Raw genomic sequence first — 14,899 nt, forward strand, 5'->3', positions numbered from 1 at the left:
CACTTTCTTTTATACTGCTCCTCTATTTGTTCTGATGTATCCCTTTTTAAATTCAACATTCTTTTCTCCTGTACTAAGTTCAGTGTTTCTTGTCTAATCCATTTCTTCTTGATCTTTTCTTCTTCTGGTACTGTTTCTTCAACTGCATATTCTATCGCCTTCATCACTCCTTTCACTCTTAAATTGTCCACACTTAAAAAGTGTGGACAAAGTTTTAAGTTTCAAATTTTTTTCTTTGTCCACCCTTTTAAGTTTCTCTTATTGCACTATGCTGTACCTTCTTCCTATTTCCGCTTCCCTTATTCTTGCTCTCTTCGCTCCTTGAAAAGTTCGATACTGCTGTACTGATGTTATCCATCTTCTTTTAATCATATCAATCATGTTCTTGATTTTCCCATCATTTGATCCCCATTTTCTACACTCCTTTTGCTGGTATATTGTTACAGATCATCATCTCGTGGTCAACAACAAATTCTAACATTTTCTCACCTCGTTCATTTCTTTCTTCGAAACCATATTTTCCCATGACTCCTTCCCAACCATCATTATAGATTCCGACTTTGGCATTGTTTCTATTGTCTCTGTCAGATCTTTGTAAAATAAGTCAATATCCTCATCTGTACTGTCAGATGTGGGTGCATATATCTGGACTATTGATATATTAAATGGTTTTACTTGAACCCTGGCTGCTATGATTCGTTCATTGGCTGGTTTGTAGCATAACAGTGGCTTTTTTTGTTAAGAAGGAAACCAACTCCTGCTTTATGTTTGGTGTCATGCCATGACCATATGACTTCATATCTATTTCTCTTTCTTGCTATGTCCATTGCAACTCTGCCAGTCCTAGTATATCACACTGATATCTCTTCATTTCCTCGCGATGTAATTCTAGTTTTCCTGACATCCAAAGTGGCCGTACATTTCATATTCCTATTGATAATAGTTCTGTTAGTTTCAGTTTCTGTTTCCTTTCGATATCCCACTTTTCGATCCAACCCCTGATTGCTCGATTGGTATTATGGACCTTTGTTGATATGGACGACGTCTGAGCAGGCATGTTGCAGCTGTTGATTGTACAGCCATCAGATAACAATTGTGTTTTTTCTTTACAGTCAGAGCATCGACCCTCCTCCTCCTCCATTGAATGGAGGCTTTTGGAAAAAGCCTCCATTCAATGGCAGCTTTTTGCTTTGCTTCCTAGCAAATCAGAATTAACTTACAGCAGATTATTCAGTGTCTTAAGGGGCTTATGTTCATCATTAGATCCTGAAACATTAATGGTTGACTTCCAGAAAGCAAAAAGCAACTATCAATGCTTTTTCTAATATATTTACATCAACAACTATAAATGACTGTTTATTTCATATGGCACAAAATCTTTATTGCAAAATTGTTATCATTGGTTTGAAGTTACGCTATCCAACAGATGCTGAATTCAACATGAAAATTAAATGCTTCATAGCATTAGCATTTCTTCCTATGCTCAGCATCTCTTTTAATTTGCACAATTTTTAAATAATTTCATTATGTTATGTATCACTGACATTCACCTTAATAAAGATTTGCCTTTTTAATGATTTTATAATACCCTTTATCATCCATTGATTATTTACAAAAATTAATGTAAAATGTCTAAGGCCGAATTTTCCGGCCACAATTCCAGAGATAGTAAAAGAACTATATAAAGACCAAAAAGACATTAGGATGATATTAAAGTGATAGATGGAATTCAGTGGCATAGAAAAGCTCAAGATAGAATTTAATAGAGGAGTTTGAGGGAGGCCTTCGTACAACAGTAGACAGAAAATGGCTGATGATGATATAAGAGGTCCAACACAAAAAAAACAAAACTAACCCTATAGCTTGGGAATGGAGGGTGGGAGGGGAGAGACAAAGAGATGGTTATAAAGAGCATCTTCTAATCTGTCACCACGAGACAAGGCTCAACTCCATCGCTTTACTCAGTACGAGTGGAAGCGTGTTCAAATATAGACATTTTCTTACCCTTGGTTGGAAAATGTTGGAGTGCAACAGTGAACAGTGAGTTAACATCAAGTTTCTTGTGAAAAGGAAGAAATCCACAATGGAAACTTTTCAATTATTGACTGAAGCTTATGGTGAAGAGTGCATGTCTTGTGCATGCATTTTTGAATGGCACAAACAATTTTCAGAAGGCAGAGAAAGCATGAAAGATGATGATTGCCCAGGCTGCCCACCACGCACAGAAGTTACCAATGACAACATTAAAAAAGTACAAGATGTGATTCGAAAAGACAGAAGGTTGGGTGTTCGAGATGTAGCTGAGAAAGTTCATTTGGACAGGGAAAGTGTTCAATGCATTTAAACAGAAGTATTGAACATGAAAAAGGTTTGTACAAAATGGTTCCAAAAAATGTTGTCAGATGAACAAAAAGAATGTTGCAAGGAACTATGTTGGGGCCTTTTGCAACACATTAAGAATGAACCAGATTTGTTGAATTCAGTAATTACTTGTGATGAAACTTGGATATTTATGTATGATTCAGAAACCAAGCAACAATCAATGCAAAGGAAGTCAGCAACATTTCCAAGACCAAAAAAAGGACACGAGTCACTTGAAGTTCAAGGCCATGTTGATTGTTTTCTTCGATATCTAGGGCACTGTAATGGCAGAGTGGGTTCCCAGCAGCTAGACAGTAAATCAACAGTATTACCTTGAATTCTTGATGAAACTGTGTGAGAAGGAAACATCCAGAATTGTGGAGAAATGGCTGAATTTTGCAGCAAGACAATGCGCCAGCCAACAATGCTTTGTCTGTGAAGCATTTTTTTTAGCTAATCACAACATCACTGGGCTTGAGCACCCACCCTATTCACCAGACCTAACTCCCTGTGACTTCTACTTCTTCCCAAAGATCAAGTTGGTGTTCAAAGGACCCATTTTTTGTCGGTAGAAGATGTGAAAGCAAAAACGATGGAGATCCTTAATAGCCTTTCAGAAAATGATCTGCAGAATTGCTTTGAACTTTGGCAGCATTCTATGCAGCTGTGTGTGTCAACTCAGAAGATAACTATTTTGAAGCAGATCATAGTTGATTTTCTCAATTTGTTAAATAAAAAGAGATACAGGCACAGTCTTGTTTTTTCAGTGTCAGACCTTATATTATATAAGAATGTAGTTTTGACCTGAAGTTGTGAATGAAAGCATACCTTGTTTAATTTGATTTTCCTGATGAAAATATACATTTGCTTTAGATTAATGAATAATGCAGATGATATTGCTGAAAATTAAAATTAAATATATACATAACTGTAATTTTTATGAAATACTTTTTTTTATTTTGTATATGTATGTATGTATACTACCAGAGCTCACAAGATTTTACTAGGTAAATACAAACCATACAGTTTCATAATACATATAGATTATCAATAAATACAGACCTTGTTGATATTTTGAAGATGCAATTTGTGTCTGATATCTCATTCTTGATGATCTGTCTGAACTTATATCTGCTATTTTACCAGAACCTATACGTGCATCTTTATCTGAATTAATTTGTGATGCAACAGTATCTTCCAACACCACAAGGGTAGCCATAAGTCTCAATAAATGCACCTAAACAGGGGAAGGAAAGGATGATAGTATGAATATCAAAAATCAGTGGATCTACAGAAAAATTAAATAATCACAAATTGATATTATTGATATATCATTTAATACTACACTAGGCCCTCGAATTAATAAACTCTGAATTAACAAACAAAATATTTCTGTCCTAATGGAAAAATTTCAAATCTTTTTATTTTATTTTAATTTTAATTCACAAACAGAGCACACTAAAAAGTTGGGTCAATGAGTCAAAATTGTCTTATCATGCATCCAGTGATGGGGTCGGGGTAGTACATCATGAACGAGGGGAGGCTGAAAAGTTCTGATAAACACATAGAACAAAAATAATATTAAAGCAACTGACACAATCACAAGAAAAAATATATCTTAAACCCTTTAACTTTAACACCCATGTTTCATTAAATTCTAATTATTTGTTCTTTCTTTTAGGATATATAAGAAGACATGTCAGAGGTTTCGAAGAAATTTATGAGTCACCTAAAGTCTCTTTGCATGAGACTTTAGGTGACTATGCCTTAACATATGCAACAGTTGCCAGATGGGTGGCCAAGTTTAAAACTAGGCATCCTGAGATAACAGTATGCCCTGAGATCAGGAGGACCTTCCACAGAAACAATTGATGTCCTACAAAGATAATAAGCCGAAAGGCTATTTTACTGGCGAATTTGTTAATTAAGAGGGAGATGTTAAATCCCGTTTTATTTTATAGCCAGGTACAAAATATAAAATAAAACAGGATTTAACATCTCCTTCTTAATTAATTGGTGTCCTATTTTTAGTATTACAATTCTTATTTTTGATTTACAATACTGGATTTTTTACAGTCCTGTTTATAGTTATTCTTGGTGAGGAAGGTCGAATATATACCTTCCATATGTTTGGGATTTTTAGACCATCGTTGTTCAGATTGGGGTGGTTGATAATAATCTCACAGGCTTCCTTGAATTTCGGTTCATACCATGTTCTAGTGTGATGTAGACAGCTGGTGGTTTTCCAATCAATTCTGTGTAAGGTATTCAGGGCATGATCAGGAAGGCCAGCTTCACCATAATTATTATATTTAATGTGTCGTTTATGTTCTTTTTGTCTAATAGGAATAGTGCGTCCTGTTTCTCCTATATATGGTATGTTGCAAGTACAATAAATCCGGTATACTCCAGGGTGAGCTAGTGGAGGGAGTGGGTCTTTGGATGAGTTGAGTAACCTTTTTAGTTTTGCAGGAGGTTTAAAGGCCGCTTTGAGGTTGTACTTTTGTAGTACTCTGTTTATCTAGTCTGATATTCCTTTAATGGTTATAGTTTTACTGTAGTCTGGTTTGTCTTTGTTTGGTTTGACCTTCCTCACCAAGAACAACTATAAACAGAACTGTAAAAAATCCAGTATTGTAAATCAAAAATAAGAATTGTAATACTAAAAACAGGACACCAATTGTTTCTGAAAGAAAACCATTTAAAAGAATGTTTATTCCTGTTATTGTAAAATAGAATTTAGCTTGATGTAAATTTTTTTTTTTCTCTACAAAACCACAATAAAAAACAAAGACAAACCAGACTACAGTAAAACTATAACCATTCCCTACATTAAAGGAATATCAGACAAGATAAACAGAGTACTACAAAAGTACAACCTCAAAGCCACCGTTAAACCTCCTGCAAAACTAAAAAGGTTACTCAACTCATCCAAAGACCCACTCCCTCCACTAGCTCACCCTGGAGTATACCGGATTTATTGTACTTGCAACATACTATATATAGGAGAAACAGGACGCACTATTCCTATTAGACAAAAAGAACATAAACGACACATTAAATATAATAATTATGGTGAAGCTGGCCTTTCTGATCATGCCCTGAATACCTTACACAGAATTGACTGGTAAACCACCAGCTGTCTACATCACACTAGAACATGGTATGAACCGAAATTCAAGGAAGACTGTGAGATTATTATCAACCACCCCAATCTGAACAACAATGATGGTCTAAAAATCCCAAACATATGGAAGGTATATATTCGACCTTCCTCACCAAGAACAACTATAAACAGGACTGTAAAAAATCCAGTATTGTAAATCAAAAATAAGAATTGTAATACTAAATTAAAGCTTGTCCTGTATATTTATGTATGCTCCAGATGATGATCTTGATGTGAAGATCGAAACATCGAGATAATTAAAAAAGGTTTTTTTAACATGGTTGTAAACTCCATAAAATTTTTAAAATGAATGCTGATCACCGTGTAACCCTAAAAGAAAGGACCTTCCACAGTGATTATTTGAAAACATTGATGCAGTACATGCCATGATCCTTTGATGATAGACGAATACTATCCAAAAACATTGCAAAGACTCTGGGGATAGCTAGGGAATGAGTTGGGGTCATTATCCACCAACATCTGGACCTGCATAAGCTCTCAACAAAGTGGGTCCTCAAATGTTTGAATGCCGACCAAATGAGGGAATGTGTGCTGTCATCGCAAGAGATTTTGGGTGATTTTGAGAAATCAGGTGCAAATTTTTTTGGCTCATATTGTGACTGTTGATGTATTTATATATCAAAGTGGTTGAAGATGAAAAAACCTAGAGGAAGCAGTGTACAAGTGGTTTGTTCAGCAGCGCTCAAGTGGTGTTGATGTTAGAGATGTTGAGTTAAAGTCAGATACTGAAAAGCTTGCTAAGCATATGGGCCTAAAATTTCTTAATATATATTATAATAATATTTTATTCATACTTATACATTATAATAACATTTTAATACATTATATAATATTGTAAGATAGCAGACACCCTCCCTTCCTTCCAGTTAGTCCATTAAATTGAGGGCCTACCGTACTTATCAATTTCATCACTTAAAATCCATCAATAAATTCTATGCAAATTATTATTAAAAAAAGTTGAATTATTGATAAAGATTAACATCTGATGTACTTATTCATTTTCTGGGAATAAAAATATTTGCATTCAAAGGAAAATGGTGCCTCAAGTTATTATATTACAGTCATATTATATTGTGTAATGTGGCATGATTATCTGCTATCATACTTTTTGATCGTCTTCTACCAATGATACCAAACAGCAGCAAAAAAACTGCATTGTTTTTCACTCAACACATTGCTTTTCTTCTGTTCAGTTGCTTATGTATAAAATTTCAAACATACCCAAACTTGGATTACTTCTCTTACATTGAGGAAGTGCACCTAACTCCTCTCTAAAAATGCTTGATGCAGTTCAGAAGAGAGTGGTTCAGTTGATTAATGACCTCTCACTCACACTCTCTATTCAGCCATTGTTTCATAGATGGTCAGTTTTTGCAATGTGTTGTCTCTTCTATGGATATTTCCATAATTACTGTTCAGCAGAACTTGCATTCATTATGCCCTCCTCCCATTTCTGCCTAACCCTATGGAACATGAGCAGCAACTGCTCACCATCCCTTTAGCTGAACTGCAGACTCACCAAACTTGTTACTCCCATTTGTCTTATTTCATCTACCTCAGTTTTGTGGCTCAGCCTTCACATGAATTAATTCGCCAAGACTACAACCTCCAGCTGTTTAAGAATATAAACAAGTTCATTGTTCTTGACCCTAACTCACACAAGGCATTTATTTGCTATAAGTCTTTATGGTTTTTATATAAAAACCATAATGTGGGATTTTATATAAAAAATAAAAATAAAATAAAAAATTTTAAAAATAATAATAAAAAATTAAAAGCACCAAGATTGAAAGATGGACAAGTTATCTGAACAGAGAGCACTACTGGAGATAGTTTTCGGCATTGAGACCACATGTTTATTAAACATGTAGACAAAGAACCTCACACTTAATGGTTTTGAACCCAAGACAATCAAAAAAAATTCTTAACACAGCTCCTATAACTCCCTTATCAAAACAAGATGTAATTCAAGATTGCAATCAAGCTGCCGTACATCAAGAATGTCATGGACAAATTGGCTACATTGCTCTGCAAGTACGACATAAAAGTGGCTTTTCGTCCTTTACAAAAAATATCAAGATTCCTACATCCACCAAAACCTCCGCATCATCCCATGAAAAAAACCAGGTGTCTATCAGACTCACTGTTCTTGTGGCATTTGTTACATAGGCCAGACAGGAAGGTCAGGAGAAATCCACATGGCTAAACATATAAAAGACGTTGAAAAAAGAAGGGAACACAAATCAGGCTCAGCATTCCACACAGCTACTAATGACCATCAAGTACTCTGGCAACAGACAAACATGTCATATGTTGATAAGAACTGTTTCACGAGAAAATTTTACATCAAGTCTGTCTGCCTTTATCAAAAATTTAACTGCCTTGGACCTCAGATATAACACATGTGAGCCACAGAATGGCAACAACTAGCATTGTTCCAACAAGCATACAGTAACGAATGTATCATTTTGTATTTGGGTTCTCAATTAACGAACAGTTGTGAAGTCAAAAAAACATGTAATATAGTTATCATGTAATAAAAACATGGAAAATAAGATGCAGAAATATAAGTAGGTGATCATTGCAAGGTTTTATAATCATTTTGTTATTGTAAAATCTCTCATGATATGTAACTATGTGACTTATCATGTTTGCTTTTACATGCTTTTTTAAGATGAATGTACTTAGAGAAATGTTAATAATAAATGAGCCTTTGTGAAAATAATGTGGTAATTGACGTCATCATGTAACTTTGCTAACTCATATCTAATCAGTAAGTCTAATTCTAAGAACAGTGAAGAATTCTAAGAATTGACATATATGGCAATTTCAAAAGATGCACGAAGTATGACATCATCAAGTCTGAAGGTCAATACATGACTATATATGGAAAGTTCGAGAAACATGCACGCATGTACAACGCAAGTCTGGATGTATATAAGACAAGACACCAAGATGGAATAGGGTCCTAGGATTTTCATCTTCTCTTACCTGGGTTCGCCGCCATGTAAGGTCCATTGTCGGTCATTGAAAGAGAAGCATCATGGGTCTTAGGGTTTTCACTTTCTCTTACCTGGGTCCACCTCCATGTTAGGTCCGTTGTCAGTCATTTAAAGAGAAATGTCGTCTGTCTTAGGGTTCTCAACCTTCTCTTACCTGGGTCTGCCATCAGTAATCTAAAGAAAAGCATTGTAGGTTCTGAGTCTTCTACCTGGGTCCATTGCCACGTGAGGTCTGCTCTTAGAAATCGAAAAGAAAAAGCTGCACATTGCTGCCATATTAAGTCCTATAGGGCATGGAATTGTAAAATTTGATGCAGTAGAGATTTTCCTTTTCCTTGCATCGACTTTTACAGAGGTCTCATCTCGTAAACAAGCTAAACTAACTGCGTATTAACGTTATAAATAATCTTAAAAGCCCATGTATTTAACCCCAAGAAATTAACATGCAAGATTGTACAAAACAGAAAATGTCTAAATGTAAGGTTTAAGGGCAATGCCTTAGAAATCAGCATTGTATTGATGTCGAAATTTGTATATAGTGTAAGTGAAATTTAATGTGGTCAACGTCAGCCTGCTACCACCTTCAAGGTCTGTGGTAACCTTTTTGAAAATAGGATTAAGTGTGCATATTTGGTGAGAACTAAAAGTGAGCTTTAATGTGAAGGTCAAGACAGTTTGCACGGGAATGTTCGGGGGGTCGCGACCCTTCGTCCAGAGACCCGAGAAAAATTGTATAAAAGTCATCGAAGAATGAAGAAAGAGTTCGACACCAGAGAAAAAGGAAGGAAGGGAGGAAGAGAGGAGAGAACTTCAGAAGGAGTCGAAATGCCGTGTTTGTCAGTCCAGATGAAGTCGCGAAGGACAGCCACTGGAGTCGTGAACCTACCGAGGGAGAAGAGGAGCAGGACCAGCATGCATTCCCAATAGGACAATCTGCTGAGTGCCTCGTTCATCAGACACCCTTCGGCCGATTCATAGACATCGGGAAAAATGAGCTCCAGGCCCCGCGAGTCATACTGAGTGAAGCGACGGTGACAATTAAATCTCTACATGGAAGTAAAAACCTGAAGAGGAAGAGAAGCCCAAGGAAGGAACCTAAGAAGGAATCAGGAACGAGTGCATAATAGAGTTATAGAAGACGTGTGAGTTGATTTCATTGTGTTTGCTTATGATATGCGAAACTGTCTGAGAAGGGCTGATAAGTTTCTTTATGAGTTGTTATACCTAGTCTAAGAATAGTTTGTTTACAGTTACAGTTAGAATTACTAGTTACAAATAACAGAGCATGATAATCCTTGAATTGTAATGGGCTGATAGTTTTTATTTTTGAACGTTGATAAAAATATAATATGTTGCATGTCTCTAAGCATTTTCTAAAATGTTATATTTCTCTAAGTTTTAAGCTTAAACTGAAGTAGGAGAGAATCTTTCCCTATTGTAGGATGATGTATAATTACAGTTTAGTGTAAATAAATATGTTTGTTTTGTTTACAAAGTGTGCCACCTGATCTTCACGCAATGCACTGTTTCGAAATAAACACGAACCTGTGAGTGAAGGAATTTGATGTTAACCACGATAATATCCTAAGAAAGGCTTTAGGATAATTTCAGAGTGAACTCTACTGGAAGTATTACTATATCTTATACCACAAGGAGAGCACTAGTGGCGCAATCAATTAATCTAAATAAATTTCTAGAATTCTCCTGGTTTAGGAAAAATATTAAGAGTAGAGTAAAATTAATAAAGAATAGGAAGTTAAAATAGTAAAGGATAAAGAGTTAAGAAGGCAGTAGAGATAATTTAATGAGAGAATACAAGAGAGAAGATTAATTAAATAAATTAATAATAGAAAAATAAAGATATAGAGAAAGTTTACAAATGTGCAGAAGCATAGAATAATAAGTGCAAATAAACTTACGTTTACAGAATAATCGACGACTCGGACAAGGAAGAAATTTGGCAGAAAATCAAGAACGAGCCAGCAGAAGGAAAGAAAGACAAGAAGGAGAACTTAGTGAACAAGATTCATGTAAAAAGGTAGTGCTAAATGAGAATTGTAAGTAGTTATATATGTGATAATTCCGAACAAGAGGGTACATCAAATGTGTCTGTTTATGGGTGCAATAAGATAATGTAAATTGATATTGAATTAAAATTACTCAAGGTATGCCTTATTGTCAGTTAATGTATATATGACTGGCAGCATATTGTAGATTGTGAATTAGCTTTAAAGGAAGGAAATTAGAACTAAGTTTGAATTAGGAAGAATTGAGAATAACAAAAGAATTGTAACGAAACTGTATATATATGTTAATGTGAATCATACTGTAAATATTCCTTCTTAATTTAATTAAATGGTTTGTGAACAACACATTGGACTGATTCTGTCAATGCACTATCCTGAAAATTTCGAACCTGCATAAGATAAAAGTTTATGTGAGCAATAATTAAGCCACGACTAATTTAAGGTAAAGATTAATGTAAGTGGGAATACAAACAACATCTGCTTTGTCTTTAGTTTAAAATCTTATAATCTCACACTCAATACATAGTCTAACTGGTGCAGTCATAAAACAGATAAATTTATCAGACTACAGAGCATGAGAATGTAGGATCAAGTAGAAATAAATAAATGGTGGAAACCGATAATTAAGGCAGTTGACCATTCATGACAATTCACAAAGTTTTAAGTAAAAGAACAACAAAGACAAGGCAGGGTTGAGAAATACGTTATAAAACGGTTTATGACATTATATTTAGAAGATTATCTCAATATGTACTTCACAGGTTAGATGAAATATTGGAAGAATTAAAATGAAAAGTTGTTAATCCTTTATCGGTACTAGTTATACTCCATTAAACCTCCAAAATCCTCTCTACACTTAAGGCTTAACACACAGATTTGTGAACTGTCTTTGTGGTATATTCACACTTTTAGAAATTTAACTACAAACAATTAGAGAATTTCTCCTAACTATCAGTGAATTATATAACAAAAGTAAAGATTATTTTTCCTTCTAACACAACATTGGTTTCTTTAGAAAACACATGAAATGATTTGTCCCATGCCTGACATGCCAAAATGGAAGTCAAAGATGATTTGTCACATTTTATTCCATGGGCAACTATTGAAAGATATAATTTGTGTCCCACCGAGTGTGAAACATGTTAATATAACACTTATCCTGCTATGCCCTCAGTATGAAATGAGTAACCTTACACTTCGCAACATTGAACTGACATTTGTGATTGTCATCTGCACAATATAATCAGTTTGTTTATGTCAATTTGCAGGAATTCTGTATTGGAAATAGGAAGTAATTTTCCTAATTTACAAGCTTTGATATAATGTCATCTCAAGCAGTGTGCACAGATACGGTGCAGCAAGTTTAGATAAAACGGATAGACATATGAAAAGATCCAGCAGCAGCAAGTAACAAAGTTGATAAATGACCTATGGAATTTTGCATGTTAGGACTGATTAAGGGAATGTGATATTCAATGTTTGAGACACAGAGGCAAGGAAATGTAGAAACTTATTCAGGAAGATGGCTATGGGTATGGTTAGGAAGCATGCTACAAGTTCTCATGGCATGTAATGTGTGTGTGTAGACTGGGTTACTCTTAGGTGATGTGTTTTTGTTTTTTTTTGATAAATATATTCAAAGAGAGGTGTGACTGGTATTTAGATCTGAGTGAGTGAAAGGATTCTCCATTCTTCAATGAAACCTTTGAATCATTAGAGGACACTGCATAATAATAATAATAAGGTTGTCACTTCAAACAGTGCAAATGAAACCAAAATCGAAATCATCATATCATCATCATGCATATCAAGGATTTAGGCATAGCGTGGCCTGTTCTGGCCTTAGAAGTAATCGTTGAATCTTTTAAGAGGATGTCCTGGTTTTCTTTTTCCTAATGGCTTGTACTTTAAGGCTTGTTTTGGTAATTTTTCTATTTTCATTCTTTGAACGTGTTCCATCCATTTATGTTTATATTTTTTAATTTTTTTCGATTACTGGTTCTTGGTTTAATTCTTTCATAATTTCTTTGTTTCTTTTGTGATCAACTAGGGTATTCTTTGCAGTTTTTCTCATAAACTTCATATTTGCTGTTATTAATCTTTGTTTGTCTTTTTGTTTTATTGTCCAGATTTTGCTTCCATACATTAAGACTGGTAGGGCTAATGAATTATATACTTTTAGTCTGGTTTGTTTTTGAACTAGGTTTGGTTTAAATATAGAGTTAATTACACCTGTTATTTTTAAATATTTTGCAATTTTTACGTTTATATCTTTTTCATTTTTTTCATATGTGGTCATACATCCTGGGTAGTTAAATGAATTCATCTGCTCTAAGATCTTATTATCTATTACTATTTTGGTTTTTGCTGGATTGTGTCCTTTAAAGGCCATAGTTTTGATTTTTCTGTTGATATTATCATACCATAATCTTTGGCTATCTCATTTAGATCTAAAATAGCTTTCTGTAAGTTATCTTCAAAATTTGTAATTATTATTTGGTCATCTGCAAAAAGGAGAGTGTTTAAGTTCACAGTAGGAGAAAGTTTAATACCTTGATGTAAATTTTTATTCCATTTTATTATTTCATTTAAGTAAATATTAAAAAAAGTTGCTGAGAGGGGACAACCCTGTTGGACCCCTTGGTTTATCTCTCTCGTATATGATAGCTCATGATTTAATCTTATTTGTATTTGATTATTTTCATATATTCTTATAGCTTTTACGATATTATTTGGTATTTGTCTTTCTTTTAATATGTTAAATAAAATTCTTCTTTTAACTTTGTCAAATGCTTTTTCAAAGTTAATAAATGCAATATGTGTTTCTAAATTGTATTCTCTTCTTTTCTCTATTATTAATTTTAGGCAAAAAGCCGGGTCTATACATGATCGTCCTTTACTAAATCCATTCTGTACTTCTAAAATAAAGTTTTCGGAATACTGTATTTCATTAGTTTGCTATTTAAAATTCTGCTAGATATTTTGTAACAGGAATTTAGTATACTTATACCTCTATAGTTTTTAGGTCATCTCTACTACCTTTTTTTAAAGATAGGAATCACAATTGCTTTTTCCATTGTAGTTACCAGTTGTAGAGATTTCATTTAAAAATATTAGGAGTCTTTCTTTGAATCTTGTTCCTGCATATGACTTAAACAAATTTTAATAAAAATCTTATATATAAAATTTCATTAAACTGTAGATAGTCTATACAGAATTATAATTCAAGTTTAAATCATTTTGCTAATAATCATGTGCCACTTGAAACCACAAGTGAATCACATGAACATCTTGGGTATGTGGTGCATATCATAAATCCAAAACACATAACACATATAACTAAAAAATCAACCACTTTTGACTGCCATTCTTCTTTCTGGGTGGGATCCTTAAAGAAATAATTTGGATAGAATAATACATATTATAATATTTTAAAATGGAAGGAAAAGTATCAACAGATCTCAAACTAAATGGAAAAAGTTTGTATTCTAACAAACGAAGTTTCTGATTTCAAAAATCCATATTTCAGAGCCTTTTTCTAATTATTATATTATAAAAATTAGCAAAACATTTAATTCTGGAAGAATGGAAGGTTAAAAAAAAAAGTGATTTCTTAGGCAAGCAAATTTCATTGCAGTTATGTGGCACATGCATAGACTCACAATTAAACTGTGTACTCTGATAATCATTAAATTAAACAAATCCACTAATGAGTTTTTTTTTTTTCCAAATTAGAAACCCAACTACTTTTGGCTTTCTAATTGAAAAAATATTATACTTTTATAAAAACAGAATGAATGACAAGAAGACATGTTTCTTAAATAAAGAACTCTCCCACTGAATGGGGGGGGGGGGGGGGGACCTTGTTATATATCAAGCCTTTCTGTTGGATTGGAAAGAATACTATGCCCAAAAAAGAAATACTATTCTTGTTTTGATCCATATTTTGCACAAACATAAGCAAACAAAATATGTATATGAAATATATCCAAAAAATCACACATATATATATATATATATATATATGCCGGCCTGGTTGGCAGAGTGGCTAGTGTATTTCCTCTCCAACTAATAGGTCATGGATTAGAATACCACTGTGGGCATGGATATTTGTGATTGTTTTTGGGTGGGAGATGAAAATAGCCAAAAGATATTTTCTTCTGGAAAGACTGTATAAAGAAAGTTGGGAAGCACACATTCACAATCCTTACCTTAACAAAAACGATTGTCTTAAACTTCCTCAAATTTTGGGAAGTTATCGTATGATACTGCCCATTCATGTGTTTCATAAATTGTAATTAATTAATTAACTGTTTATATTT

General features: G+C 33.9%; 1 protein-coding gene across 5 annotated transcripts in view; it reads right to left on the reverse strand.

The window, feature by feature from the left end:
• The window catches only part of LOC150094270 (protein DOP1A), a 613,349-nt gene that overhangs the window by 323,126 nt on the left and 275,324 nt on the right, over nucleotides 1-14,899 (reverse strand). For all 5 annotated transcript variants that reach the window (XR_016550242.1, XM_090412136.1, XM_090412135.1 and 2 more), the window contains one exon: nucleotides 3,424-3,598. Coding sequence is in view for 4 of the 5 variants with exons in the window: in XM_090412136.1 (XP_090268262.1) it covers nucleotides 3,424-3,598 (175 nt within the window). In the remaining variant the exon portion in view is untranslated. The remainder of the gene's footprint in view (nucleotides 1-3,423; nucleotides 3,599-14,899) is intronic.

The sequence above is a fragment of the Typopeltis vanoorti genome, chromosome 22 (genome assembly GCF_054136105.1).
Source record: "Typopeltis vanoorti isolate ZY-2024b chromosome 22, IOZ_Tvanoo_1.0, whole genome shotgun sequence".
Lineage (NCBI taxonomy): Eukaryota > Metazoa > Arthropoda > Arachnida > Uropygi > Thelyphonidae > Typopeltis > Typopeltis vanoorti.